This window comes from Ambystoma mexicanum, chromosome 2p (genome assembly GCF_040938575.1).
Source record: "Ambystoma mexicanum isolate Mex_15411 chromosome 2p, UKY_AmexF1_1, whole genome shotgun sequence".
In the NCBI taxonomy this organism is placed as follows: domain Eukaryota; kingdom Metazoa; phylum Chordata; class Amphibia; order Caudata; family Ambystomatidae; genus Ambystoma; species Ambystoma mexicanum.
Window position 1 is genome coordinate 1,386,469,270 of NC_090923.1, and position 26,308 is coordinate 1,386,495,577.

Sequence of the window (26,308 nt, forward strand, 5' to 3'; positions counted from 1 at the left end):
AGCCAATGGGCTGCCAGGCAGAGGGCTGCCTTGGGAGAACCAGCAATGAAACGGAGAGCTTCTCGTCTGCATCAATCAGGGCCAAGGAGGAAGCGGTCGGGCCTATCAGGGGTGGAGGGAGGCGGGACACGGGACAAACACAGAAGGGAGACGGTCTGGGAGGAGGGAGAGCACGGAGGGCTGCACGGTGTGGAAGCGGGATAGGGGCATGACCAGTAGGGTCTGCGGGCATGAGGAAATTAGGCCTAGAAGGGTCTTACCAGGCACAAACACTCACTGCAGTGTAGGACAAAGTGGGCAGCACGAGTGCAGCGCGGGCCGGTAGGCTCAGCTGCTCTGCGTTGGAGCACCAATCAGTGCCAAGGAGGAAGCGGTCCGGCCTATCAAGGGTGGAGGGAGGCGGGACGAGGGACAAACACGGGAGGGAGATGGTCTGGGAGGGGGAGGGCTGCACGGGGTGGAAGCGGGCTAGGGGCACGACCAGAAGGGTCTGCGGGCACGAGGAAATTAGGCCTAAAATGGTCTTACCATGCACAAACACTCACAGCAGTGTAGGACAAATCTGGGGACGCTTTGCCTAAGAACAGGTGGATATCAGGTCAGAAGTCCTCATTCCTGGACTACTTCGCCGTCTTGACGGCCTTGCTCTTCCATTGTGAGGAAATGTTAAGTGACCATCACATGAAGTACCTCATACCAGTCTATCCTGGCTCACGAACCAGAGAGGGAATAGGATTTCTAGACATATTGTAAATGGCCAAATATAATAAGGCTGTTTCTGATTTCACATTGTAACAAAAGGGAGACATCATCAAAGCAGCCTCATTTCAAGCATTTTTAGAAAGATTTAACGAACCAGCGGGGAAAGAAAAACTTGTTTGACCCTCCCAAAAAATAAATAAATAAATAAAGGAGGGACGTGCGAAAGGGTCTTCGATTAAGAAATTGTGGCTATAGCCCAGTAACATATGTGGTCAAGTGAAACTAAAATTGACATAATTGGATGAGGGGTTATAAATTCATTCAAGAGCATAAGGAGGGGTCCAACATGCTAGATATTTTACTCCAGCATGACTCCATGTGAATTATCAGATCCCATAAATGTCTGAACTCTTCGCAAGGACCTCTTCAAAGCAATCCTATACCTGAAGGCTCCAATGCATTTACAGAAGGTCCAGGCGTAAAATCGAACTGGCAGATACCTCATGGCACCTGCGACTGGCAACTTGATCTATATAGGGCCTCATCCAACACAAGGACGGCTGGTCCGAATGGTGTATCCAACGCACTATTAAAATCAGATCGAGTTGTGGTTGCTAATTCTGTTCATTTTGTTTGATGTGGTATTGACCTGTGAAATTCCAAGTTCTGGTCTAAAGCTATTGTAGTGCCCACTTACAAGAGGGGAAATAGGGCAAAACCAGACAACCATCGACCTATCCCCTTCTCGATAGCGAAAGCAAGATCTTGGCAGGACGAGTTCTGGGAGAATTGGTTAACTGGGCCACTGAAAGTGGTTGACTCCAGAAATACCAGTCAGGTTTTTGCAAAGGTCTGGGCACATAACTAAATGGAATTGTTGGCTGGTTGAGAGGAATCTGGAGGCTCCCCATAGCTCATGGCAGCAATAGATTATACACAGGCCTGTGACTGCAACAATAGACATTTACTGTGGTGCACATCCCTGGGCATTTACTGGCTATTCTGGAGAATTACACGAACATACTGTTTTGCAGGTGAGATTGAATGGGCAGGAAGCCCTGAGAGAGGGGTCTCCATCAGGGTTGTGTCTTGGCTGCTTTGTCTGTTGAATCTAACTGTCCGATTTTTTTGGCCTTTCTATCAAGCATGGATTTCATTCCACCAAGAATTTCATCAGTAGCCGTCCTGTTTTCCTAGATTGCAGAATAAATTAAATGCTATATCAGAATAAGAAGGATAACAAATTGCTCATGGGTTGAATTATGCTAAAGGCGAATCAGGCGGCCGCTCAAATGAAAAAATGAAAATAAAATCAAGGCTCGCTTTCGTAGATTCTCGATTTCTCCACTCCTAACCTTCTACAACATGAAAGTGGTAGCTACAATTACTATATGGTACAGCGACAGCAGCTGGCCTGAGAGCCCTAGGCTTATGATAAAGTTGAGTCCAAGGTATGGAAGAACTAGTTACTCTTACCTTGTAACGTTCTTTCGATGGGATGTTCCTCCGACGTATTCCTTATCTTAGATAGAAATCCTTCAGCTTTGCTGGCCTCGGAAATTTTTTTTTTTTTCGCCAGAGGGCGCTGCGCGTCGATGATCGCCGAGTCGATGACCCTCGACGGCCTCCGTGCCGACGTCGACGTCATCCTGCCTATAAAGGCCGCGCGCAGCGTCCGTTGCTCAGTTCCGTTTTGTAGTCCCCAGTAATGTTTTTGGATTAGACTAATCACCTTGAAGGAGCATAGGCTGCAAACCCACAGGAAGTCATACTGCGGGGATGGATGGGAGGGTCGATAAGGAATACGTCGGAGGAACATCCCATCGAAAGAACGTTACAAGGTAAGAGTAACTAGTTCTTCGAAGGGATTGTGTCCTCCGACGTATTCCTTATCTTAGATAGACTCCCATAGCAGTGGTATTGTGACTGGAGGCGGGAGTAATAAAAGTTATGTTACCCTTCCAGAATGGACAGAGTGTAACACAGCCTTGCCGAATCTAGTTTCTTGACTAGAGGAGGAATCCAGGCTATAGAATTTGGTAAATGTATGTGCGGACGACCATGTGGCAGCCGCACATATATCTCGAATTGGCACCCCTCTTTGAAGGGCTGAGGATGTTGCGATACCCCTGGTAGAATGAGCCCTTAGATTTTGAGGAGGCTCCTTTCCTGCCAATTTGTAGCACTCCAGAATGGCTAAAATAATCCATCTGGAGATGGTTTGTTTTGTTATTGGAAGGCCCAACTTATGTCCTGCATAACCTACAAAGAGTTGGTCTGCTTGTCTGATCTTAGCCAATCTGCTGATATAGAAGCTCAAGGCTCGCTTAGGGTCCAGCCTGTGCAGTCTCTCTTCCTCCTTCCCCGGATGAGGAGGAGGGTAGAAAGAAGGTAATATAATCTTCTGAGTGATGTGAAACTCCGAGACTACCTTCGGGAGGAAGTTAGGCTTCACCTGAAGAACAACTTTGTCCTTGTAAAAGATTGTATGTGGAGGTTTACACGATAAGGCTTGCAACTCGCTAACCCTTCTAGCAGATGTCAATGCTATTAGCAAAACAGTTTTGAGGGTGAGAAGCTTCAATGAACAAGAGTGTAGTGGTTCAAAAGGGGCACCCTTTAGGAAGTTTAAAATTAGGTTTAAATCCCATAAGGGAACTTGAAAAGGTTTCGGGGGATAAACATTAGTTAATCCTTTTAGGTATTGTATTACCAATGGAATTTTGAAGTATGAAGGCTCCTCTGCAGTGCGCTTAAAGATTGATAGCGCTGCGAGATAGCCCTTAATTGTGCCAACCTGTAGGCCTGAATTAGCCAGGTAAAGTAAGAATGACAACACCATAGGTGTACCACAAGAAAAGGGTTCAATATTCTTTTCTCTGCACCAGCTGCAAAATTTGTTCCAACGGCAGCGGTATAGAGTTTTAGTTGCCGGCCTTCTGGCCGAAAGCAACACCTCCATAACATCATCCGGAAGGTCCCAATCCTTGTACCTCAACCTTTCAGACACCAAGCGTGAAGGTTGAGGGTCTTGATGGCTGGATGGAGAACCTGACCTTCCTTCTGCGAGAGAAGATCCTCTCTGTATGGCAGTCGAATTGGAGGGCAGATGGACATGTCTAGAAGGTCCGGGTACCACGTTCTCCTGGCCCAATCCGGGGCAATTAGGATCATGGTCTTCCGAAACCTTCTCAACCTCCTGATCATTTGAGGAATGACAGGGACCGGAGGGAACGCGTACAGAAGTGGGAACTCCCAGTCCACTACGAACGCATCTCCTAGAGCTCCTCTCGGGGGAAATTCCCTTGAGCAAAATCTGTCGCACTTCCTGTTGATACTGGTGGCGAACAGATCCACTTGAGGGGTTCCCCAAAGGGCGAAGATCTCTTGAAGGACTTCCTGAGCTATCTCCCACTCGTGAGAGACTGTGCTCTGCCTGCTCAGAGCGTCCGCTGTCAAGTTCTTCTCTCCGGCTAGGTGAATTGCCGATAGAGAGATTCCTTCCTGAATTGCCCAAAACCAGAGCTGCATCGCCTCTCTGCACAGTGGTAGTGAGCCTACGCCTCCTCTTTTGTTGAGGTAGTGCATGGCCACTGTATTGTCCGTCATTATTAGGACGTTTCTTCCCCGTACAGACGGCAGAAAAGCCTTCAGCGCTAGTCTGATGGCTCTCAGCTCCAACAGGTTGATATGTAGTCTGGACTCCGATGGAGACCAACGACCGCTGATGGTCAAGTCGTTGGCGTGAGCTCCCCACCCCGTGAGTGAGGCATCCGTGACTACTGTTATCTCCGGCCATGGTTGCCAAAACATTTCTCCTTTCAGGATGTTCTCCCGACAGGCCCACCACTGAAGGTCTCGGGCTACTTTGACCGGGATCCGAAGGAGATCTGTCATCCTTCCTGAGAACTGTGACCACTGAGTTCTCAGTGCCCACTGGAGGGATCTCATTCTCAGGCGAGCCTCCGGCACGAGGAATATGCAGGATGCCATGAGGCCTAGCAACCTCAGAAAGTCGTAGGCTGGGAGATATTGGGCATTCTGAAATCTGATGACCATCTGCAGAATATCTCGAGCCCTCACCTCTGGTGGCAAGGCTTTTCCCAAGGAAGTGTCCAGGACTGCTCCAATGAATTGGAGTCTCTGTGATGGTATCATCTGTGACTTCTTTAAATTGAGGGAGAAGCCCAGCTTGTGAAGGAAGTGGCAAACATAATCTAGTTGTCTCTGAGCCTGTTCCGAAGATACAGCTCTGATCAACCAATCGTCTAGGTAAGGGTAGACATGAATCCCTTCCCTCCTTAGACTTGCAGCCACAACCGACATTAGCTTGGTAAAGACCCTCGGGGCGGAGGTTAGCCCAAATGGCAGAACTCGAAATTGATAATGAGAGCTGCCAATTGCGAACCTCAGGTATCTCCTGTGCCTGGGATGGATCGGCACATGGAAATAAGCGTCCTGGAGGTCTAGAGATACCAACCAGTCCTGAAGCTGGAGGGCCTGAAGGATCTGAGAGAGAGTCACCATCTTGAACTTGTCCTTTCGGAGGAATTTGTTCAATTCCCGTAAGTCTAAGATGGGTCTCAGTCCTCCGTCCTTCTTCGGTATTATGAAGTAGGGGGAGTACCAACCCTTGTTCCTTTCCGCTACAGGTACCAGTTCTATGGCACCTTTCTCTAGCAGGTCTAAAACCTCCTGCAAGAGGAGCGGATCTGGAAGCTTCAAAGGGTTGTTCCCCGGTGGATGACTCTGAGGGATATGTAGGAAGGGCAGGCAGTAACCTTGGGCCACTGTCTCCAGAGCCCAAGCATCTGACGTAATAGCCTGCCATTCCGTCAGATGGTGAGTTAACCTGCCCCCTACTGGTGTTCTGTGAGGGGAGACCTCAGAGTGGTTTTGAAGCGGCTGATGCAGTTGCCGAAGGTAAAGTGGCTCCTGCTCCTGCGGGTGCGGCTTTCTTTCCCCTACCCCGTCCACCACGGGTAAATCTTCCTTGGCCTCTTTGAGCCGGTCGTCCCCTGCCCCTTCCATATGAGGAATAGTAACGAAAGGACCGTCCTCTCCACGATGATCCCGAAGGACGAAAGGTATTCTGACGGATAGCAGCTCCCAATGACTTGGCTGCTGCCTTGGACGTTTGCAGTTTCTCCAAACTGTCATCCGCCTTCTTTCCAAAGAGGGTAGAACCGTCAAAGGGCATATTCAAAAGCCTGGTCTGCACGTCAGAGGCAAAACCAGACTTCCTCAACCACGCATGCCTGCGGATTGTGGTACTTGCCGCCATGGCCCTGCTGATACTGTCAGCAGAATCTAGGCCAGTTTGTAGGGTCTCGCACATCGCATCTTTACCATCCCTGATGATGTTTAAAAATGCGTCCCTTTCCTCTCCTTCTTGGAGGCAGTCAGCCGCTGATGAAGCGCACTCCCAAAGGGTGTGGCTGAACCTAGCGAGCGTACAGGTCGCGTTAATAGACTTTAACGCCATGCTACAGGCAGAAAAAACCTTCTTAGCCATGGCATCATACTTTTTGTCATTCCTATCCTGCGGAGCAGTGGGGTATGCAGATGTGCTGCCTGATGAGGTTGCAGCCTGTACAACCAAGCTCTCAGGAGTAGGGTGTTTTGACAAATATTCAGGGTCAGAACTAGCCACCCTGTATTTTGTTGACAGTTTTTTATTTACTGCCGGGATAATTTCTGGCGTTTCCCAGTTTGTCAAAATCCTTCTCTGTAGAGCAGAGTGAAATGGAACCACAGGATCCTCCTGTGGGCCCTTGTCCAGTATGTCAGTGAGGTCATCCTGCTGAAAGGCAGGAGAAGGTGCAGACCAACCCATAAATTCTATGATTCTAGACATCAGAGCTCTATATGGAGTCTCCGCATGTTCTCCTGGGTCTGGTTTGATAAATTCTGCTTCAGGAGAAGTGTCCAAGCCACTAGCTTCCTGAAGTGCATCCTGAAGATTTTTTAATCTTCCTTCCTCAGAGGCGAAAGTCTCTGGCTCTGGTGATGTGGTCCTCTGTAAATCAATATCTTGGTCTGAATCCTCCCTTTCCTCAAAAATCGAGGTTAAAGGGGGATACATTGGTTTTTGGAATGGTATAAACCCCATTTCCAATGCAGAAGGAGCCATCATCACAGGCCTTGAAAACGTCGATGTCGTCGACACCGACGTGAAAGTACTCGAAGGCGCCGTGAAAAGCGTCGAGAAATGTGTACTAGGCCTCGAAGAACTCGAAAGGATCGGAGTCTTGCTCGAGAACGACGTCGACGTTCTCGGCGTCGAGTCGGAGGTCTTTTGTCTAACCGTTGGCTGTGGAGTAGCCGTGGTTCTTTCCTTCACCGGCGTCGATATCGGCGTCGACGTCGGCGTCGACTCGATCGACTGATGCGCCGATGAATCCTTCGACAACGGCGTCGATGGCGCCGACCTCTGTTTCGAAGGAGTTTTCGACGATGGCGTCGATGATGCTTTATCTCCCGATGGCTCGAGGCGCTTTCGGGTTGACTTTTCCGCCGGGTACTGCGACTCGCGGCGTTTAGATTTTTTGGGTTTTTTACCCGGGGTATCACCCTCAGCTGTCTTCGAGGGGGACGAGGCCGCTTTCTCGAAGACGCTTAGCATCTTTTTCCTGAATTCCTCCCACTCAGCTTGCGAGCTGCGTTTTGTGGGGCAATGAACTCTCTCAGGAGAACTCGACGAAGATGACGAAGGGGATCTCCTACGTCTCTTCTTCGAGTGTCTCGATGTCGACGAGTGGTGGGAGCCACTTCGTGATCTAGATCGAGAGTGTTTTTTATGGTGAGGAGACGAACGTCTCGACTCTACCGAAGAAGCTTTCGAGGAAGTTAAAGTTGACCTACCTCTCTCGAGCTTCCCCCTACGCTCCTTCAAGGCTTTCGCCGTCATGGAAAGGCATTCCTCACACTCCGAACTCTGGTGCGTGATTCCCAGACACCACAAACAGACCCTGTGAGGGTCCGTCAACGACATTTTCTTCCCGCAGTCTCGGCACTTTTTGAAACCGGACCGAGGGGTCGTCGGGTCGGAGGAGGATGCCATCGATATCGAGGTAAATAGTAGTTATTATATACGTTATCTTGACGAGAACTGAGCAACGGTGTTCCGAGGCACAACGAAGCGCGGAAAAACGGAACTGAGCAACGGACGCTGCGCGCGGCCTTTATAGGCAGGATGACGTCGACGTCGGCACGGAGGCCGTCGAGGGTCATCGACTCGGCGATCATCGACGCGCAGCGCCCTCTGGCGAAAAAAAAAAAATTTTCCGAGGCCAGCAAAGCTGAAGGATTTCTATCTAAGATAAGGAATACGTCGGAGGACACAATCCCTTCGAAGCATACTTTGGGTCTGCCAGATTGCATACCAATTTCACCTTTAGGATTTGAACTAGGACACTCGTCATTAAGTTGCAGGCTGGTCTGGAGAATTGTCAAAATGTTAAAAGGTATTTGTACCGCGCACCGTCACCAACGGAGTTGGTCCCCAGGCGCTGTGGCGTATCTGCAAATGAGAAGGTGGGATGGGTTAGTAGGTGAAGCGGGAGTAGGATAGGGAGAGGAGTGCTGTTCTGTTGGCAGCTTCAACTCGGTATACACCGGGTGCTGAGCTTCGTTGCGAGTACTGGATCGGTGTCAGTCCTCGTGTGCTGTTGGTGTTGCTTATGTGTTGTTGCGGGGTCTTTATGTAGAATAATGCTGGTTCCAATAGTAGGCATATTATACGAATACATTGCTGCCATTCTGAAGTCAACATCAATGGATGCAGTTATCAGGCTAAAGAGCAGATCGGGTGTTGACCGGGATCAAGATTGCACAAACGACATCATTGACCAACCGAAATAGGTAACGATTCAAAATATTTGAGAAAATTCCAGAACAGATATTGGGCCGCCCATTCTTGCAATACAGACTAGACCTCTTGCCAGCACAATAAGGTGCTGTAATCTATGCCAAGACTAACATAACAGAGAACACATCCTTCTGAACACAAGACTGTAGATCTCAACGGCCGGGTAGGTTTGTGCACAACACTATTGCTGTATGAGGAAACATTATTTACCCCCATTTCTAGTGGGGAGGAAATTTATTATAACAATTGGTGTAACGGTATTACATCATGCCCGTCTCGTTATGGTGTTGATTTGGACTGTATATTGCATCTTATCTTCACCCTTTGAATTTGCCACTTGGAAGCCTAGGAATGTTACTGTGTACTGGGGAAATCAGATTTTTGATTTTCTCTCAGCTAAAAATGAATAATCGTCCTCTTTTACCATAAGTAGGGAGCAAAGATTTTATTGCAACTTATTAGGGGATTGTTTATATAAGTTTGTTTGGCTTTATGAATTTATTCTGTTTTAAGTACATTGAATATTTTAATGTGCATACATTTTCTCTTTTTTCTAATGTGCAAGGTTGAGTATGTACAGCCAATAACAATTAAAAACAATGATTTGTTTAGCGATGGAGGCTTATTAACATAGTAAATAAAAACGAATTTACCTGGAACTATGTAGCAGGTCTCACTGGATTGCGATGAATGGTAATAAATTCTGCAGAACCGAACGAACATCTTCATGGGGTCGAATCTGGATGCAGAGGTTAAAGATAGGGTGATGTATTTTGCATGCTGGACCGCTCGCGGGACCCGCTAAGGATGCCTGGTAAAACCAGGCGCCCTTAGCGGGTCCCACGAGCGGAACTCGTATTGAGGCGGTAGGAGGTTAACGGGGCCGGCAGCTCTACCGGCACAGTTAACTGCCTACCGCGAATCTCGTAATGACCGCCTAGGTCTCTTGACAAACACACCATTAGTGTGGCGGACCATGTCCGGGATGAACATATTGATATCATGTGTATCACCGAGACATGGCTTAAAGATTCAAATGGTCCGAATACAGAGCTTGTCACCCCGGAAGGCTATGGGCCTCATTACGACCCAGGCGGTAGCCGTGCCCTTGGTAAGGTAATGATTTTTTACCGGGTCCCAGAAGGGCAATGACCGGGTCATTCCGACCTTGGCGGACCCGGTAATTGCCCTTTTCTGGGACCCTTTAAAAAATCAATCCCCATTCCCATTTGAGCACCACAGAGCTCAATGGGATGGGGAGGATGCTAAAGGCGGGACCCGCTAGCAGGCCTCGTACGTAATAGGGCAGCCCGTAATGAACGGTGCCGGTCCCGTCACGGGACCGCCAGGGTTCTAATGAGGCCCTATAGCTTTTATGCTCTACATAGAGAAAATGATTGGGGAGGGGGAGTGGGGTGTATTGCCAAACAAGAAATTGTTTTCTTTCAAACACCCATTTCATGTACTAGGTGTGAAATTATATTTTTGAAAGTTGTAACTTCCCCAAATGAATATCTAAATCTTATTTTGATTTATCGTCCACCATCTGAGATGCCTATGTTTTTGGACAAAATATCAGGCATCTTGTCAAATCTCAAAACACCTAACAGCCCTTCAGATATACTGTGAGATTTAACAAATGGTTGGGCAATGCTAAAGATTTGGAAGCTATAGAATTAGAGCAACTATTATGCAATAATGACTTTACTATCCTGAGCAAAGAATCAACACATATACATGGCAACGCCCTTGATTGGGTTGAAGCCAGAAACGTACACCTACAACTTCTTGGTATTAAACCTTGTGTCTGGTCAACCATTACGCAGTGACCATCGAGTTACTTCTTCGTAAAAAGGAACCTTACAAACTTGATGAACCGCAAACAGTCACTAGTAGGAATTTTAATAAACTCACACCTGATGAGTTACAGAAATACATCAATTAATTGATGACTTCCACATCAGATCACGACCCACCTACTATACTAGCATCTAAGTATGCTCAAAGTACTTGTGAATTACTTGATCAAATTGCACCTCTGAAAGAGAAAAAAGTCAGGGAAAGAAAAAATAACCAGAAATGGTATACAGCGCATCTGGTGTCCTTGAAACAAGATAAGAGGAAAGCTGTATGGCTGTGGATTAAAACCAAATCCCAAGGTAATACAGAGAAATTCAAGGTTTTAGGGAAAAGCCACCGGACATAAATCGTCCAAGCAAAAAAGGGCTTCTTTGACTCCAATTCTGCCAGTGACACAAAGAAGTTATTTGAGATTGTCAAATCACTGGAAAAACCAAAAGCCCAAATAAAATACTTTATTCCAAATAATATGGATTGTGAAGCAGTAAAAAAAGCTTTTTCAGATAAAGTGTATAAAGCGCAATGCACTATTGCTAACGCAAAAGAGACCAATAGTAATTTTATTGCTCAGAGTTCCACCTCTCAATCTCAGTCCCATGTTAATCCTGCTTTCTCGTTTCAGACTATTACAGTGAACTCTCTTATTAAAATTTGTAAGGAAACGCGTCCTACTACTTGTCAGATGGTGTCATAAACTGTAATTCCCTCCTGAAACAACTCCTCACCTGGATCCTCAAATGAACCTTCTTGTGTCTCGGAATCCTTTTTTCTCCGCAGTCTCCTTTGCTCCTTAGTCTTCTTTTCCTTCTTCTGGTGCAGGTACGGGCGAGCTCCCTCGGTGGCCATCTTGACTGGAGTGGGAACCAGGTTCGGGGGACCCCCGAGGAACAAGCCCCCAAAAATCAGGGAAAACGCCTTTAGGCACAAAAAACCTTGAACGAAGATGTAACAGGATCTGGTCTGTAATCCTTGATATGGCTGTTATAGTTCAGATGCTTTTGAGTGGTTTCCCCAAGGGCAAGGAATAGTCTTGCGTTAATATAATGTTGGATTGTTGGAAGAAGACTCCTGAGAGGAAGTACAAGTGCTGGAACTGGCAATGAGGTCACTGGACTCAACACAGTGCTGAATTATATACTGCTATCAAGGAACCATAAGAACGGGTTCCGGCAGTAAGTAGAAAGACAGCACCGATCAATGAATAGAACAAGACAAAGAAAGAAGGCTGCCAAAATAAGGGATACCGCAGCAGCAGTAAAAGCGGACAGAAAAGGAGTAGTAGAAGCGGTAGACAGAAAAGACCAGGGGTAAAAACGAGCACAGATACTAAAGTCTGAAGGGCAAGGAATAGCTAAGCGCAAGAAAACAAAGTGATGGTAAATAATCTGAAGATGGAATAGGGAGAAGGAAAGCTGAATACCAATAGAAAACGGAATGTAAGAAACCAAGGAAAGGAAAACAGAACCGTGAGCGGCAAGCAGATACGTAGAAGAAAACTAACAGAAACGAAACAGAAAGCAAGGTGGAACTTGATGCGGAAGGAAGTCCGCAAACAGAGAAAAAGGAAAGTCAGAATCGTGGGCAAGCAAAGTGGGAAACTCTGCGATGGATTACCTTAAGAGAATTTCACCCGAACGTGCAAATTTAGAAGGAAGGTAGAATGCACAAGTTGGATAGAGGCAGTGGCATCGCCAGGAATGAAATTTAGGAGGGGCACAGAGGGGGCCAAAGACAAAAGTAGGGGGGGACAGACAAATGTAAGGGGAGAACATGGTCACTGCTCGTCTTAGGCAGGGGGGCACAAGGGAGGCACATGGTTTCACAGGGGGGCCCAGGCCCCCCTGTGTCCCCCCCCCCCCCCGAGCAACGCCACTGGATAGAGGAAGGCAAAGGGAAACACTGGAGCACTGAACAAACAGGAACTGGCAGCGTGAACCAATGAGACGGATACAACGCAAAGAGGAAGGGGATTCCTCACAGTATAAAGCATCGGTGGCCATCTTGCAGGAGGACTAGACCGTCAACACGGAACAAGAGGAAACCATGTTATGTGAGTTTGAGTATTTAGAGAAATCAAGCATTCAGCACCAGCGTCAGTCTGGTTTTAGGACTGCACATGGGACGGAGACTGCTATGCTCGATTTACAAACAGAAATGCCAGATATTATGGATGATAGTGGATCAGGGTTCCTGATGCTTTTAGACCACTCCAAACTTCTAACAATCATTCAAGAAATTGGAAATTGTTCTCCCAATACTGTTGAATGGCTTCGGACATTTCTAAGTAATAGAAAGTCTAAGATTGTCTGGGGAAATGCGTCATCTAACTCAGAGCCCATTACATGTGGAGTTCCACAGAGAGCTTGTCTGTCCCCTGCCTTTTCTAATGTCTCCTGTTGATCATTGTGTGATCTATTAGATACTATGGGATTATATTTCACCAACTATGCTGATGACACTCAGCTTCTTTTTAGACTGAGTGGAGAATATGCAAAGGACACAGAACTTATCACATCTGTATACGAGAAAATGTTTATCTGGATGATGGAAAATGACCTCAGCCTTAATAGTCCGAAGACTGAACTCATGATTTTTGGCTTAGTTAAAGCAAGAGAAAAACTAGGAGTGATTTATGACAAGTTATGCATTGACCAACATCTACATACAGTCAATCAAGTAAAAACTCTTGGTGTTACCAATGAGGCATCGCTTAATGCAGACGCTCAAGTTGTAAGTGTGACAAAAACATACAATTTTATTTTTATTGTTTTAGCTGTTTTAAACAACTTTTCAATACAAATTCATAATTTTTCAAAAACATACTAAATATTCAATTTACAGTGTACAGACTCAAGCAGCCAAAATATAACCTTTCACTTAACAGCAGACTCACATATATACATGATACTAGTTATTAAAATTAGGACAGACAATCAGACAGTAGGTAACAATAAAAAGTTTTTACTTGTCCGATAGGCTTAAGTGCTGCTTGAGACTTTGTAAATTCCACTCATAAAGTGTTTCCCAAATCCAAAGCCATTGAAACTTTAGTCAATGCTATCTGTGCCCAATAATTATTAGAACACAATAAAAAGGACCAGCGCATATCATGGTCAACAGTTTCTATGAATGAAATCACTTTTGAGAAGTGCATTAATCTTTGAGCAGTTAATTGAGCGCAATCACAGACCAAATGTTCTAAATATTCAATGGTATTCGGATCTCTACAGAACACAAGTTCCTGAGGTCTCAAGTTTCGCCTTGCCTGGACTTGATAAGTAGGCCACAGATCAAGTTGTGCTCTCAAGAACCCTGCTCTTAATATTACAGATGGGAATTTTAACAAGTCTCAGGACTTTTTACTGCTTTAGACCAGAACCGAAACTTACATGGCTGACGATACTTTTCACATTTATCTATGGTAGTAATCCAGTCTAATTGGTACATGTTTTTTTTCGACTTCACTGGGTTAGTAATTAGCACATGGATAGTTATATTTGCATTTGCTAGATTTTCCAAACAAAAGTCAACCCATAGTTTTGCAAAGACCTTATCTGAAGACAGCATATAGTTGGCAATTGTCGATAGCATATTTACTTTTTGATTTGCCAGTAAACATTTGCGGAGTAACATACAACAACGCCAAGTATAAACTGCATGCATAGAAATCAGGCCTAGTTCATAACGCAGCCATGAGCCGGGAACACATTGAGGCAAGTTAAGCACTGCCCGCCAATATTTTGCTTCAAATCTATCCAAATTTAGATTTTGACAATTCAGGAGTGTTTCCACCCCATATAGGATTGAGGGGATTACTTTCATTGTCCAGAACATTATCACTGGTTTTGCAGTAAATTTGCCAAACTTGTGTAGTATAATTTTGGTCTGTGAAATGGCCGTAGTCAACTTTGCCTCCATGCGTTCCACTTGGCTACATGGTTTAATGGAACCTCCAAAATCAATGCCCAAATAGGTATAGGTTGTCACAGTTTCTAAGGGTGTGTTATCTATTGACCATTTAAACCTGTACTTATGGAGGCGATTTGCCTGGTAGACTACAATCTGGGTTTTCTTAGTATTAACTACCAATTGGTTCTCGGATAGGTACGGGTTAAACGCATCAATCAGATTCTGTAAACCCTTCGGCGTTTTTGATATAAGGACTATATCGTCCGCATAATTCAGATTGGTAATTTTTTGCCCATTAAGGGCTGGGGCATCAGATGGAATTTGCAAAAAAAACGAACTTAGGTCATGTATAAAGTAATTAAAAATTGCAGCAGCTAATAAGCAGCCTTGCTTTAGACCACGTGCTGTCTTGATTGGAGCAGACAGCAAACCCTCCAGAGTTAGTCTTATTCGAATCGATGTTTCGGCATGGAAGGCACAAATGATATCTTGAATATCTGGAGGGCAGCTGTCTCTTGTTAATTTCGCCATTAATAGAGCACGAGATACAGAATCAAATGCAGCGTGTAAATCAATAAACGCGAAATAAACTGATCATTTATGTGATTGACAAAGGGCTTTTATGGCATTCAGGGTTAGAAGATTAACACAGGTGCCTAGACCCGCGACAAAACCCGATTGTTGGCGATCTCACTTGCCACTAGATTCAGTCCATTGATTAAATTCTGCCAATACCAATTTTGCAAAAAAGTTTCCTGGGGCGTCCAAGTAATGCAATCGGACGATAATTTTGAGGGTTAGAGCGGTCACCCTTCTTATATATTGGAACTATTACAGAGCATAGCCAAGATGCCGGCAGCTTGCGATGGGCCATCACTTGTTGGAAAATTGCATTAAGGTTTTTGGCCCAAAGCCTTGGATTGTCTTTCAAAATGGCATTATGGAGACCATCAGGGCCAGCAGCTCTCGATGAGCTTAACTTTTGGATCAGCTCTTCGAGTAAGAGAGGTGAGCATTGGATATTCCAAGAGATGGTGGATTGGATCTTATAGTTTTCAGGCAGAAAGGTTGGATCTCGATATAAATCAGAAAAATGTGATATCCAATCGTCTTCTGATATCGCACTAGTTTGTACATTGCTTGTGACGAATTTGGATGAAAATTAAGAAGGCGCCATATTTCGGCTGAGTTTTTTAAGCATGACTTCACCATCTTGTTGGAAGATCCAAGCTTCACGCCCACGAATCCAGTTCAAATATTTGCATTTAGCCACCTTCATGGCGCTATTTATGTTAACAATATTTGTAGCAATGATTTGTCTCCTTTCTTTGCGGCATTCAGCCTTTCATAATTTAATTTCAAGGTCAAACGAATGCTTATGGGTTTTTACCTTTGGGTTTTGCACAATGGTATTTCGAAATGGTTCCAGAAATCAGTGTATTCAATCAATTTATATGAGCTATCTGACTTGTTTATTGCATGTGAAAACTTCATTAAGTTACCATGTGACCATTTTAGACAAAAACATACAATAATACCTCAGGCTGTTTCTTTCAGTAACAAATTGTGCTACTCTAGTTAGAGCCTTAATCATGTCAAGATTAGACTATTGCAATGCGTTATTAGGCGGAGCAAGCAAACGTTGTGTTAAAAGATTGCAGATCCTACAAAATGACGCTGTGAGAATCATTAAAAATGTTTCAAAGCGCGACTATATATCATTATATAAGATAACTGCACTGGCTTTCTGTAGAAGCGAGAATAGAGTATACAATCAACACCATGACTCACACATGTTTATTTGGTGATGCCCCGATATATTTGAAAACTCGTATCAATAAGATTTCATTAGAGACACCAGATCGAAGGACTCCATGCGATTGATATGCCCTCGACCCTGACGAATCAGCGGAAAAGAAAGGTCATATTCTGTAAAAACAGCCATTGCATGCAATAAACTGCCTGTAAATCTGCGCTGTGAGAGAAGCTTATCGGCATTTTAAAATGTATTGAAGACTTTGTTATTCTTTTAGCCTGACCTAATACTGACGATTTCCTATTTCACATCTCATTGCTCTCGATCTCTCTCTTTCTCCACGCCCTGATGTCTACGGCAAGTTAGAAATAAATAAATAATAAATGCACACAGAAAGCTTCCTGCCCTTGTACATAAATGTATTGGCATCACTTATGCTCCTCCCGTCCCAAGTGACGGTAGAGCCCCAGCACGTCCTCCCACCCCTTATCTCTTTGGGAACTCAGGTATCCATGAATAATGTGATCGAGGCACCACCCTTATGCTTGAATTTCGCTTATTTATTGATCCCTGGAGTGCACGCAGTGCCCGCAGTTCAAAGTGGATGACCGCTCTTTAGTTGAGGGCAGTAGTGCTCTAAATCTTCAGCAGGATTCTTGGCATTGCAGACCCCCATGCCCTCCGCACATGAATTCAAATTGTATATAGGTTTTAGCCAATGGGGAGTGTGGGTCATGTTGTAATCTTTTTTATGCATAGATTTGTTAATTTGTGGTTTTCCACTGTAAAAGTTGTAACTCCTTTGGGCGGGGCAAGCTCTGTGTTAGTTGAGTTCTACGGGACTGTCTGATACTTTTGCATGAAATACAACTTTGTTTTCCTTGCAAACAGTGAGTGCATTGATTATTTGGCCGATTTGGGATTGTTTTTATCATTTAGGTTTTGAGTCATTCACCTTACAATCTCTGGGGCCTCAGATTCCCTGCCACAATCTCCCACCCCCGGGAAGTAATCAAAACACTGTCTCAATTCCGATGCACTACTCACACTTCTAGTGACAACCTGGCTTTCCTGTTCTTCCGTCACACTTCGCAAGAGGACACCCCTTTTTATACTCTGCCCTGTCACCCAGCTTTTATATTGTGCCAAATCATCACTGTAGTTGTCTCAGAGTGCCTGGGCTCATGCCATGTATTTGTGGATTTGCACATGATTTACATCTTCTTCAGTTGGCAGCAAATCTCTAAAGTGCACAGGCATGCCTTTAGTTACCAGTCTGCAATCTAGCAGTCTGACCCAATGATGTGCCAGGCTTAGAGCACAACAAATTGAAACTAGCGTAATAATAGCCCTTTGTACCGCGATGCTTTTCCAGACAACTGGATTCTGAGAGAATACCTGTGTATGAAATTGAACCTAGTTAAGACGCATGAAGTACTGGATGCTAGGTGGAAACAAACTAGAGAAGGTGGTCCTTGTCGACTATGTGGCTCCTGTGAGGTGGAAACTCTAAGACATCTATTTTAAACTGTGGGAGCCTTAGTCAAATACACATAACACCCTTATTGGTCTATGGGAGAACACCCTTACTGGTCTATGGGAGAAAACACTTACTGGTCTATGGGAGACCGTAAGTACTTCATGGTGATACCGAAGAGCAATGGGTGGCCTTCTACCAGGGTAATGATATTTCTCTGATGTACCATTTGACACATTTTTGGCTATTCATTAAGCAAATATTTAAGCTTGTCTGTGCTTGAACGTATTTATTTTATGCCTAGGAGTTCATTTAATGTCTGTTGCTTATTTGTTCTATTGTATGCATTTATAAAAAAAAGCCTTATTGGCTGTATTTATGATAAACAAAACACACACATCAGGCACAGCCCAACGCGCCTCTGTGACGCAAAAGATCAGAAAGAGAAGACATACCTCAGCGAAAAATGATTTCAGCTCCCCAAGATTTTCAAAGACATTGGGGGAATAGGTGTCCAGCCTGGCCAATCGTCTGGCTGCGTGTAAAGCTGAGAGGCGTGCAGGGTGTGGCTCCTTGAAATAGAAACAGATTAGAAAAGTCAACCACACAACAGTGAATTCTGCTTTGGTGAACACTACAGGTAGAAATGATAAATATAGGGTCAAGAAATGGCACATGGCAGCTACACCTGATGCTTTAAAGACATACCTTATACATATTCTCCTAGGAATATCCGCTCAACCAGCCTGCACCACTTTGTGGATGAAACTATACAATGCCAAAAAACAGTGTCCCTTTTTTGAACAAACTCAATCAGATCATTCAGGAACCGTTTACTCAAACATTCAACTGCACTTTTATTGGTAGAAAACAAACATCACTTGCCCAGTGAGAGACGTATTTCTTTTCCCCTTTAATGTAAATGTCCAGATGTAAATTTAAATAGGCCAGTTACCAAGGATTAGCCTGCTTACGCACTCTCACATATTTAAACCCTGGTCAGAAAAGGAACTGCGGCAAAAGCGAGTTTATGTTAATGTTATATTATGTTTATGTTAGATCATTTTTATGCTTATTTAGGAGTTAAATTAGAAACGTGTACACTTGCGCATAGCATGTAATAATCACAAAAAGTGCAATTCAAAATTGAAACCCATTTGACAATAATCAATGTTTTAATAACACAGTGAATTGTTGTGTCCTGCACTCTTATGCAAAGTCTTTTTTATTAATTCTAACAGATATATATATATATATAATTACACGGCCACGTGTACTTATGGTTAAGTTGCTGTTTCTATAGGAAGAGCACTTTTTGGGCGGCTTATAACTCTGCTCCCCCTGGACGAATCCTCATCACACTTTGCAAACAAAGTATAGGGGCCACTCTGAATTGTTTTGCAAAGTTTGGTGACGTTTTGAAATCTGAGGCCGCCACCTGGACTGTCTGATGGAAACAGCGGTTCTGGAGGCGTATGGGAGTAGCGGTTCTCATGATTGGATTCTCATATGTTGTTGCAAAGTGAGAATATATTTGCCTTCTGAGTGAAGGTCACTTGATTTGCTTTTTTGGTTGCGAGCTCAGTAGGCCCACGCATCCAAGTGAATCCATAAGGGGCAATTGTTTTTTGACCTTGAAAGAAAAGGAAACTACAAACGCAATGCAAGGAATGAAAGCTTGGAATAAATACCATTCGATAAGGTTATGTTCTAAAAACGTTTGTAAGGAACATGAAATATCAGTTAACGAAGATTCTTTTGTGCGAATACATTGCTGTACGAATTGGCCAAAAACAATGGAAGCAGTAAATATCATGTAAGTTTAATTTTGACGACTCTACACCGAACCGCGTTTTAATTTTATATTACTGAAACACTAATTGTGACAATATAACTGAAGTATTATCTTTCTGCGCAGTTGTAATTTTCCTCCAATAACGGAGAGTTCTGATACTCCGCGTTTGCAGGCTATGACTGGAGTCACCCTTGTTGACCTTAATATTTCTTCTTTTAAATGTTATGCTTGCCCACATAGCTTTGTGTATCACTTAGCACGTTCTTTTGGTCTTGTTTAAAAAGAAGAGATGTCATTTTTTCTTGCTTGTCCATTCATTTTGGCTTCATAACTGAATTACCATCTAACTGTGTAGTTGCCCTTTTTTTAAACCTTACGGCGAGTGCAGATTCTCGCGTTTGTAGGCTGTCACTATATTTACCCATGGTCAATGCTAATAATTCCTTAAAATGCCATGTTTGACCACTTCGATTTGTGTTCTACTTTGCACAATCTTTGTGTCTTTTTTTAAATATATTGCTAAAGGTTGGGTATTGACACATATTTTCTCTTACGTTTTCCGCCTAGCTACATCTTGTCGTACTGTGCGTGCCATGGTTTCCAGATGCCGAGTGATGGCATCTTTGGACGCCAGATGCAACTGCTCGTGACCGGCTGCCTGTCCATTACAGTGTTGTGGGATAACAGGCCAGGCCCCCTTTGTCCCTATGCTGAACTAGCCATTAGGAGTAACATAACATCATTTATAGTGGTGTAGGGCAAAGGTCATGGCGCCGTCTTGGAAATCACTGTGCAAACAAAGCGGGTGCTTTAACAGAAACACATACTTTGTGTATGGGAAAATAACTACGTGTGCCTCACCATGAACATTTTCAATGACATCCTTAGAACCATTGTTACAATTTAATTGAGAATGGGATTAGTCCGATGTTCTCTGACTGTTTGTTAAAAAACTACTTTACAAATTCTAAAATGCTAACGTTTTCTTTTAAAATCCAGCATATCATTTGAAAATGTAAGGTACCACGTTGAACGTCGCTGTATGTTTATTTACAGGTTCTGCGTCACGGCACGTACTTTTGCTTTTTGCATGGTGTCATGGAAAGCGAAGAGGGGACATGTATGGAACAACCGCCTTCCCTTTCTATGGTGGCCATCTTGAAAAAGGATTTTGTTTTGTAATCGCTGTATTTTTATTTACAGGTTCTGCGTCACGGCACGTTCTTTTGCTTTTTGCAGGCTGCCATGGAAAGCGAAGAGGGGCCATGTATGGAACAACCGCCTTCCCTTTCTATGGTGGCCATCTTGAAAAAGGATTTTGTTTTATAATTCGGCCCGCCACAGGCGGGCCCGATTATAACCAGAGATCCTATTTTTCAGTAACACACATTATTGCTTTGCAAATCTATACTATTACTGGCAAATCTTATTGCGTCTATGTCCTTTACTGAGAAATATAAAGTACATGGAGTGTATGCAATTTTTTTTTTTAAAATATACGTACACTGTGAAAGGTGGTTCTTAACGGAACATTTACTTTGTTAACAGATGGCTTTCTTTTTTGGTAGGACAGCTAATAAGGCAATTTGCAAACCGAAATGAGGAAAAAGGCACCAAACAGTAATATGGGGGGGTAGGTGCACGGCGCAAAAATATTGTACGTTTGCAATTTGTAAGGTTGGGGCAGTGTGTGTCATGCTCCTTCATTACAGCAGTGCTGCTGTTTCTTGGGGAGGAGGGATGGCCTTAGCTGATGTCATTTTCAGATAACTAGAACTTTTGCTAGAAGTATGTAATGTGTACTGCATTGTTAATGGCTATCTACCAATACGTGTTGGCGCTGTGCAAGGGAAATGTTGCAGGTGGACGTTCCTACATCAATATAAAATCTGTTTCCACACTGTCCACGAGGCATACATCTTACTGTTAAGTGTTTACGGATTCTGGGACACGTCACCGTGCTGTACACCAGCATATTGTCATGTGGTATTCTCCGCAAGGTGTGTAAATAAGTCAGAAGTTACTTTACGTTATGGTTACGTGCCACTACTATAAACCAATGATCTTTACCCAAAAATCTTTGTAAAAGGGATGGTATGGTTAAGTTGCTCTACTGAAAACCTGTGAAATTCAGTAAAAATAACTTTGTTAAAGGGACGTTATGGTTAAGTTGCACTACTAAAAACCTATGACATTCACAAAAAAAAAAACTTTGCTAACGGAACATTATGGTTCAAAGTAAAACCGAAAAACCCCTGAAATTCGCCAGTTGGTAAACTAAGCAACCATAACTCGCGCCACCACCGTGCATTGCTAAAACTAACACTCAGGACATCAAACATGACATCACAAATGTCATTGATGACATCACATGTGCATTTAATTTTCATGAAAACTCTGTACAAGGGATTCTTATTATAATGTTGAAAAAAGTGTCAAGGATCATTGGAATAAATATCATGAGCTAATTAGTGCATTAAGCAAAGCATTGATATAAATAGCATTCTATTATGAAGTTCTTTGCAGTATAGTAAGCTACTCATGTATAAATATAAGCATTGTGTGCAGCATACATGATGGAAGTGCAATAATCATAATTTTCCTATGTTCAATAGTGAAATAATAAATGCTTTCTTATTACAGTTTTGCGTACTGTGCAACATGTAACACGTAGCTAATAAAACCCACTTACTACATAATTTCATTATTACGTACAAAACACAAAGAAAAAAACAAACCATACAAATATGAGTATATAAAGGGAAAGTGAACTACGCAAAAAAGAAGCAGTAGAACCAGAAAGTGTTCATAACCTAACTGATTATCTTTATGCACAGAAATGATTGCTCTGCTTGAAACCTACTACTTCCCTATGTATAACTATCACATGATGTGACTGCACCCTAAAGAAAGTAATGCGCATACAAATATGAGCCTATCTAGAGAAAGTATAGTAAGACGAAAACAGCAGAATAATAAGAAAGTGTTGATAACCTTACTGATTGTCTTCATACACAGAAAGCATTACTGTATTTCAAGTGTGTATTTTCCTTATGTATATGTTTCATATGCTGTGAGTGGACCCTAAGTGAATTATTGTAAGAAAATATTTGAAGTATAAGTCTACAAATATAGTAGTTTTTTAATTTTTTGTTCTCAACTATTACTGGCCAAGATATATCACTAAAGGAAAAGTGAGTCAGACATGTGATGTCATCAGTGATGTCATCAATGACATTTGTGATGTCATGTTTGAAGTCCTGGGTGTTAGTCTTAGCAATGCAACGTGGTGGCGCGAGTTATGGTTGCTTAGCTTACCATAACTGGCAAATTTCAGGGGTTTTTCGGTTTTACTTTGAACCATAATGTTCCATTAGCAAAGTTTTTTTAGTGAATTTCATAGGTTTTTAGTAGTGCAACTTAACCATAACGTCCCCTTAAAGTATTTTTAGTGATTATATATATATATACATATACTATTCATGCTGCCTGACAGATATATCCTACGTATTTACTGCTGACATGTGTTTCGACTTAACATACATTTTCAAAGGCAAATTGCAAATAAAAAGGGTGATTATGTGACAGAACCACCCTTTATATTGGTGGTGTAATTAAATTATCAATGAGTCAACAATATCATACACTAGGCATTGAGCCACAGAGGGTTAACATAATGTGCCTTAAAAAAGACCGGTTGGTCGAAACAGGTGTCGGCAGTAGATTCATAGCATATATCTGTTAGAATCAATCAAGAAGACTGTGCATTAGTGTCCGGGACACACCACTGTATTGTGTGAGACAGATTATCAAATGGGTTTCAATTTTGAATTCAACTTTTTGTGATTATTACAAGCTCTGTGCAGGTATGGACATTTGTACTTTAATCATATTATATTATGACAGTTGCAGTAGCATACCTCAAATGTACAGATGCAGCTAAGTAAATATTAGATTTTGCAAGTTGGTTATGGGCAGAGAACCCAAACAGGGCCCTACATGTTTTACTTTTCTACAGTATATGTAGTTATTGTATGTATATGCTATGTTGAATGTACTCACACATGTCTTCAATTTGCATGGTCTTCAGGAACCCTGTTGGGTCTGAAGAGGTTTTCCAAGGATAACACCATTTGGTCAAGTATTGGTTAAGCATGTTCTGCAATTGACAACGCAGCCACTTGATCAAACCCTCCAACGGAGTCCCCCTGGTGAAACCGAGTGTGCCAGTTGACGGATGTGAGCCTTGCCACTTTTAGTTTTGGCTTGCCACTGCAGAATGAAATCATGGCATAGGGGCTGTCTGGAAATGTCTGACTTGAGCAGGAAAAGCAGGCTCTTTTCAACCAAGTCGACTATACCTGAACCACACGGGTGGAAGGAGGGGTTGCATTCCTGTTCGAATGTGTTGTTGTTTGTGAAATGACAATGAAAAGTTAATGAAAAAAAAAAAGAAAGTGCTCATTGTTAAAGCACAATATATTAATATCTTCTCAAAATGATCTTCAAATACCAGCAACACAAAAGTAAACAAGACCCAACCAGGAAATATGGCCCATGTCTTACAAATAGGCTGGTTCACCAGTAGTCTCTCAAAGGATTTAAGCCCACAGTTAGGCCTATCATTGGAGGTCTTCAGAAGAAGATGGTCTTGCTCTTTGGAAGCCTTTTGATGCAAGGAAGTTCTAGGACCCTCAGCAGGATTTTATACCGCCTATCAAAAAAGTCAACTCTACCTGGCAATCTTACTTTCATATCCATCTTCCCGATATATAAAATTCTATTAACGAAAACAAATCTATAAATTGTCCTCTAAGAACTACACTAAAAATCCCTAGAAAGACTTGTAAAAAAGAAAAAGAAAAGACATCCACTCTTCTTACTAACCACCACTACATACTTAGCTACAGTATGGAACTCGGAGAAACCCACAGCTGTAGGACATACATTTCTGAGTAGGCTTCCTCACCCATATCTTTGTGAGCACTGCTTCTCCTAAAGGCAGGGAAGTCTAAAGAAAGGCACAAACCGCCCCTGAAGTGGGACAATGTTTTGTGTTTATTGTGTCTTTTTGGAGGACGACCTTAGACGAGATACCTTTTTTGGGTCTGGGTTAGTACATCATTCTTCCCTCTTCCAAAGAAGGGATTCTTTGGAAGGGGGAGGGTGTCCCACAACTTGGACGGCTGTTGGCCAAAGATCACTTCCGCTTCAGGCGCACGCAGGGCCTTGCGATCATTGTCTGACAGGAACCACAATCTGCAATGTTATTGTCGGGCCTAAAACACCAGAAACAGATCTAATGGGGGGTCGGTAATGGATATTTTGGATGTATACTCCTGCCCCATTTTAACCTGAGATTTTAGCCGCACTCAGCATAATGATGCAGTTTGATTTTCTGCCAGGAGAAAGACCCCTCAGTTGTAGCGTGCGAAGCAAGTGGAAAAAAATAACAGATCATGGGGCATGCTCTGCCTGTTATTTAGGTGAGCTGCCATTACCTTCGGGGCCAAGGAGTGGACCAGTGAAGGGGTTTGGCACCAAGGCACACTCTGCACTCTTCTGGTGAAAAACGTCCTGGTGCCACCATAGCTGTCTATGAAACTGAGGGATCTGTGGGAGGATGCAATCCATTTGAAATGCCACATTTTTAAATAATGTGTGGCACTACCTAAATGCCACCTTCACTCTATATTTTTCCTGCTTGCCTGTCTTCATCCTCACAGGTTATTTTCGCTAAAACAAATAAGAACCCTAACCCACAATCCTAACACTTAACTGATTCAATTTTGACAATGGTTACATTTTGGGAGGCCTTACTTTTGGTTGGTTAACTTGTTGCAGTTTCACGGTCTGTTGATTTCTATTTGGAGGTGACCCTTGATGCCAGATGCACAATGGGCACTAGTACAAACACAGTAAACCATGCACTGCAAAATGTTTGGCGTTCCTTGTTGATTAAAGATTTAAGATGATCTACTGTACAACACCATGACTATCTTTTTGACATACTCATGTACCTTTAGCAGCTGGCATGGAGTTTGGCCAAAGTTACTGATGATTCCCTCCAAAGCCTTCCGTTCCGTCTCATCTGCGATGGCATCCAGGTCCACAACACCTACAGAACAAAGAAAAAAGGTCAGGAAGAGAAGGCAACGCAGCCCATAAAGAAGCCTGAGGGACTGAAGGAGACGCAGGTAAAGCTGCTAGAAAGTAGAGAAGACTGGTAATTGGTGTCCAGTTTTAGCATATTCCATAGCTTCACATGCTCTGTGGAGTTCTTACCCGGCATCAACCCTGGAATGATTATCACATGAAAATCTATGGGAAACAATTTGAGGGATCTATGAATGTTCCTTAGGGCTATGCATGACCACCTCCTACAGCACACACTCACTCGCCTGGAAACTTCCCAAAGGACATCGGGCACCCCATGATGGGGGAGCTACCGCATGCTGTAAACTCTCCAAAATTCTGGAAAATGACCAAAATTCTGCAACACTACCAAAAATAATTCGAGGCATTCCAGTTATGTAAGCATTGTTGCGACAAGGAATGAAGAAGCTCCACTTGGATCCAGCTTTAGCGGCTAATTACCGTCCCATGTCACTTATACCAGTTCTTATGAAAATTATGGAAGTAATCACACCTCTACATTCTTTTTAGTCCGGTTTTAGACCTCTTACGGTTACAGAGTGTCATCTTGCTTTTGGACGATCTGGCATTGCTTCAGGACTGCAGTGAGGTGCGGGTGTTAATCCTTTTTTACCCCTCTGTGGCCTTTGATACAGTCGATCATGGCATTATTCTAGACCGGCTTGAACAAGTTGGGGTTTCTGGTATTCCATTGGCTTGGTTCTCATAACTCCTCACAGATCGCATGCAAACTGTCCCATTTCGCTCCGGTCTCTCTACTCCTTTCTCGCTTTCATGTGGTGT

The 26,308-nt window shown here is 43.4% G+C and overlaps 1 protein-coding gene across 4 annotated transcripts in view; it reads right to left on the bottom strand.

Annotated features, from left to right (window-relative positions):
- Positions 1-26,308, bottom strand: part of NBEAL2 (neurobeachin like 2) — a 1,179,347-nt gene that overhangs the window by 155,291 nt on the left and 997,748 nt on the right. For all 4 annotated transcript variants that reach the window (XM_069645798.1, XM_069645800.1, XM_069645799.1 and 1 more), the window contains 2 exons: positions 25,390-25,487; positions 18,030-18,146 (listed from right to left, as the gene is read on the bottom strand). In XM_069645798.1, coding sequence (XP_069501899.1) covers positions 18,030-18,146; positions 25,390-25,487 — 215 coding nt within the window. The remainder of the gene's footprint in view (positions 1-18,029; positions 18,147-25,389; positions 25,488-26,308) is intronic.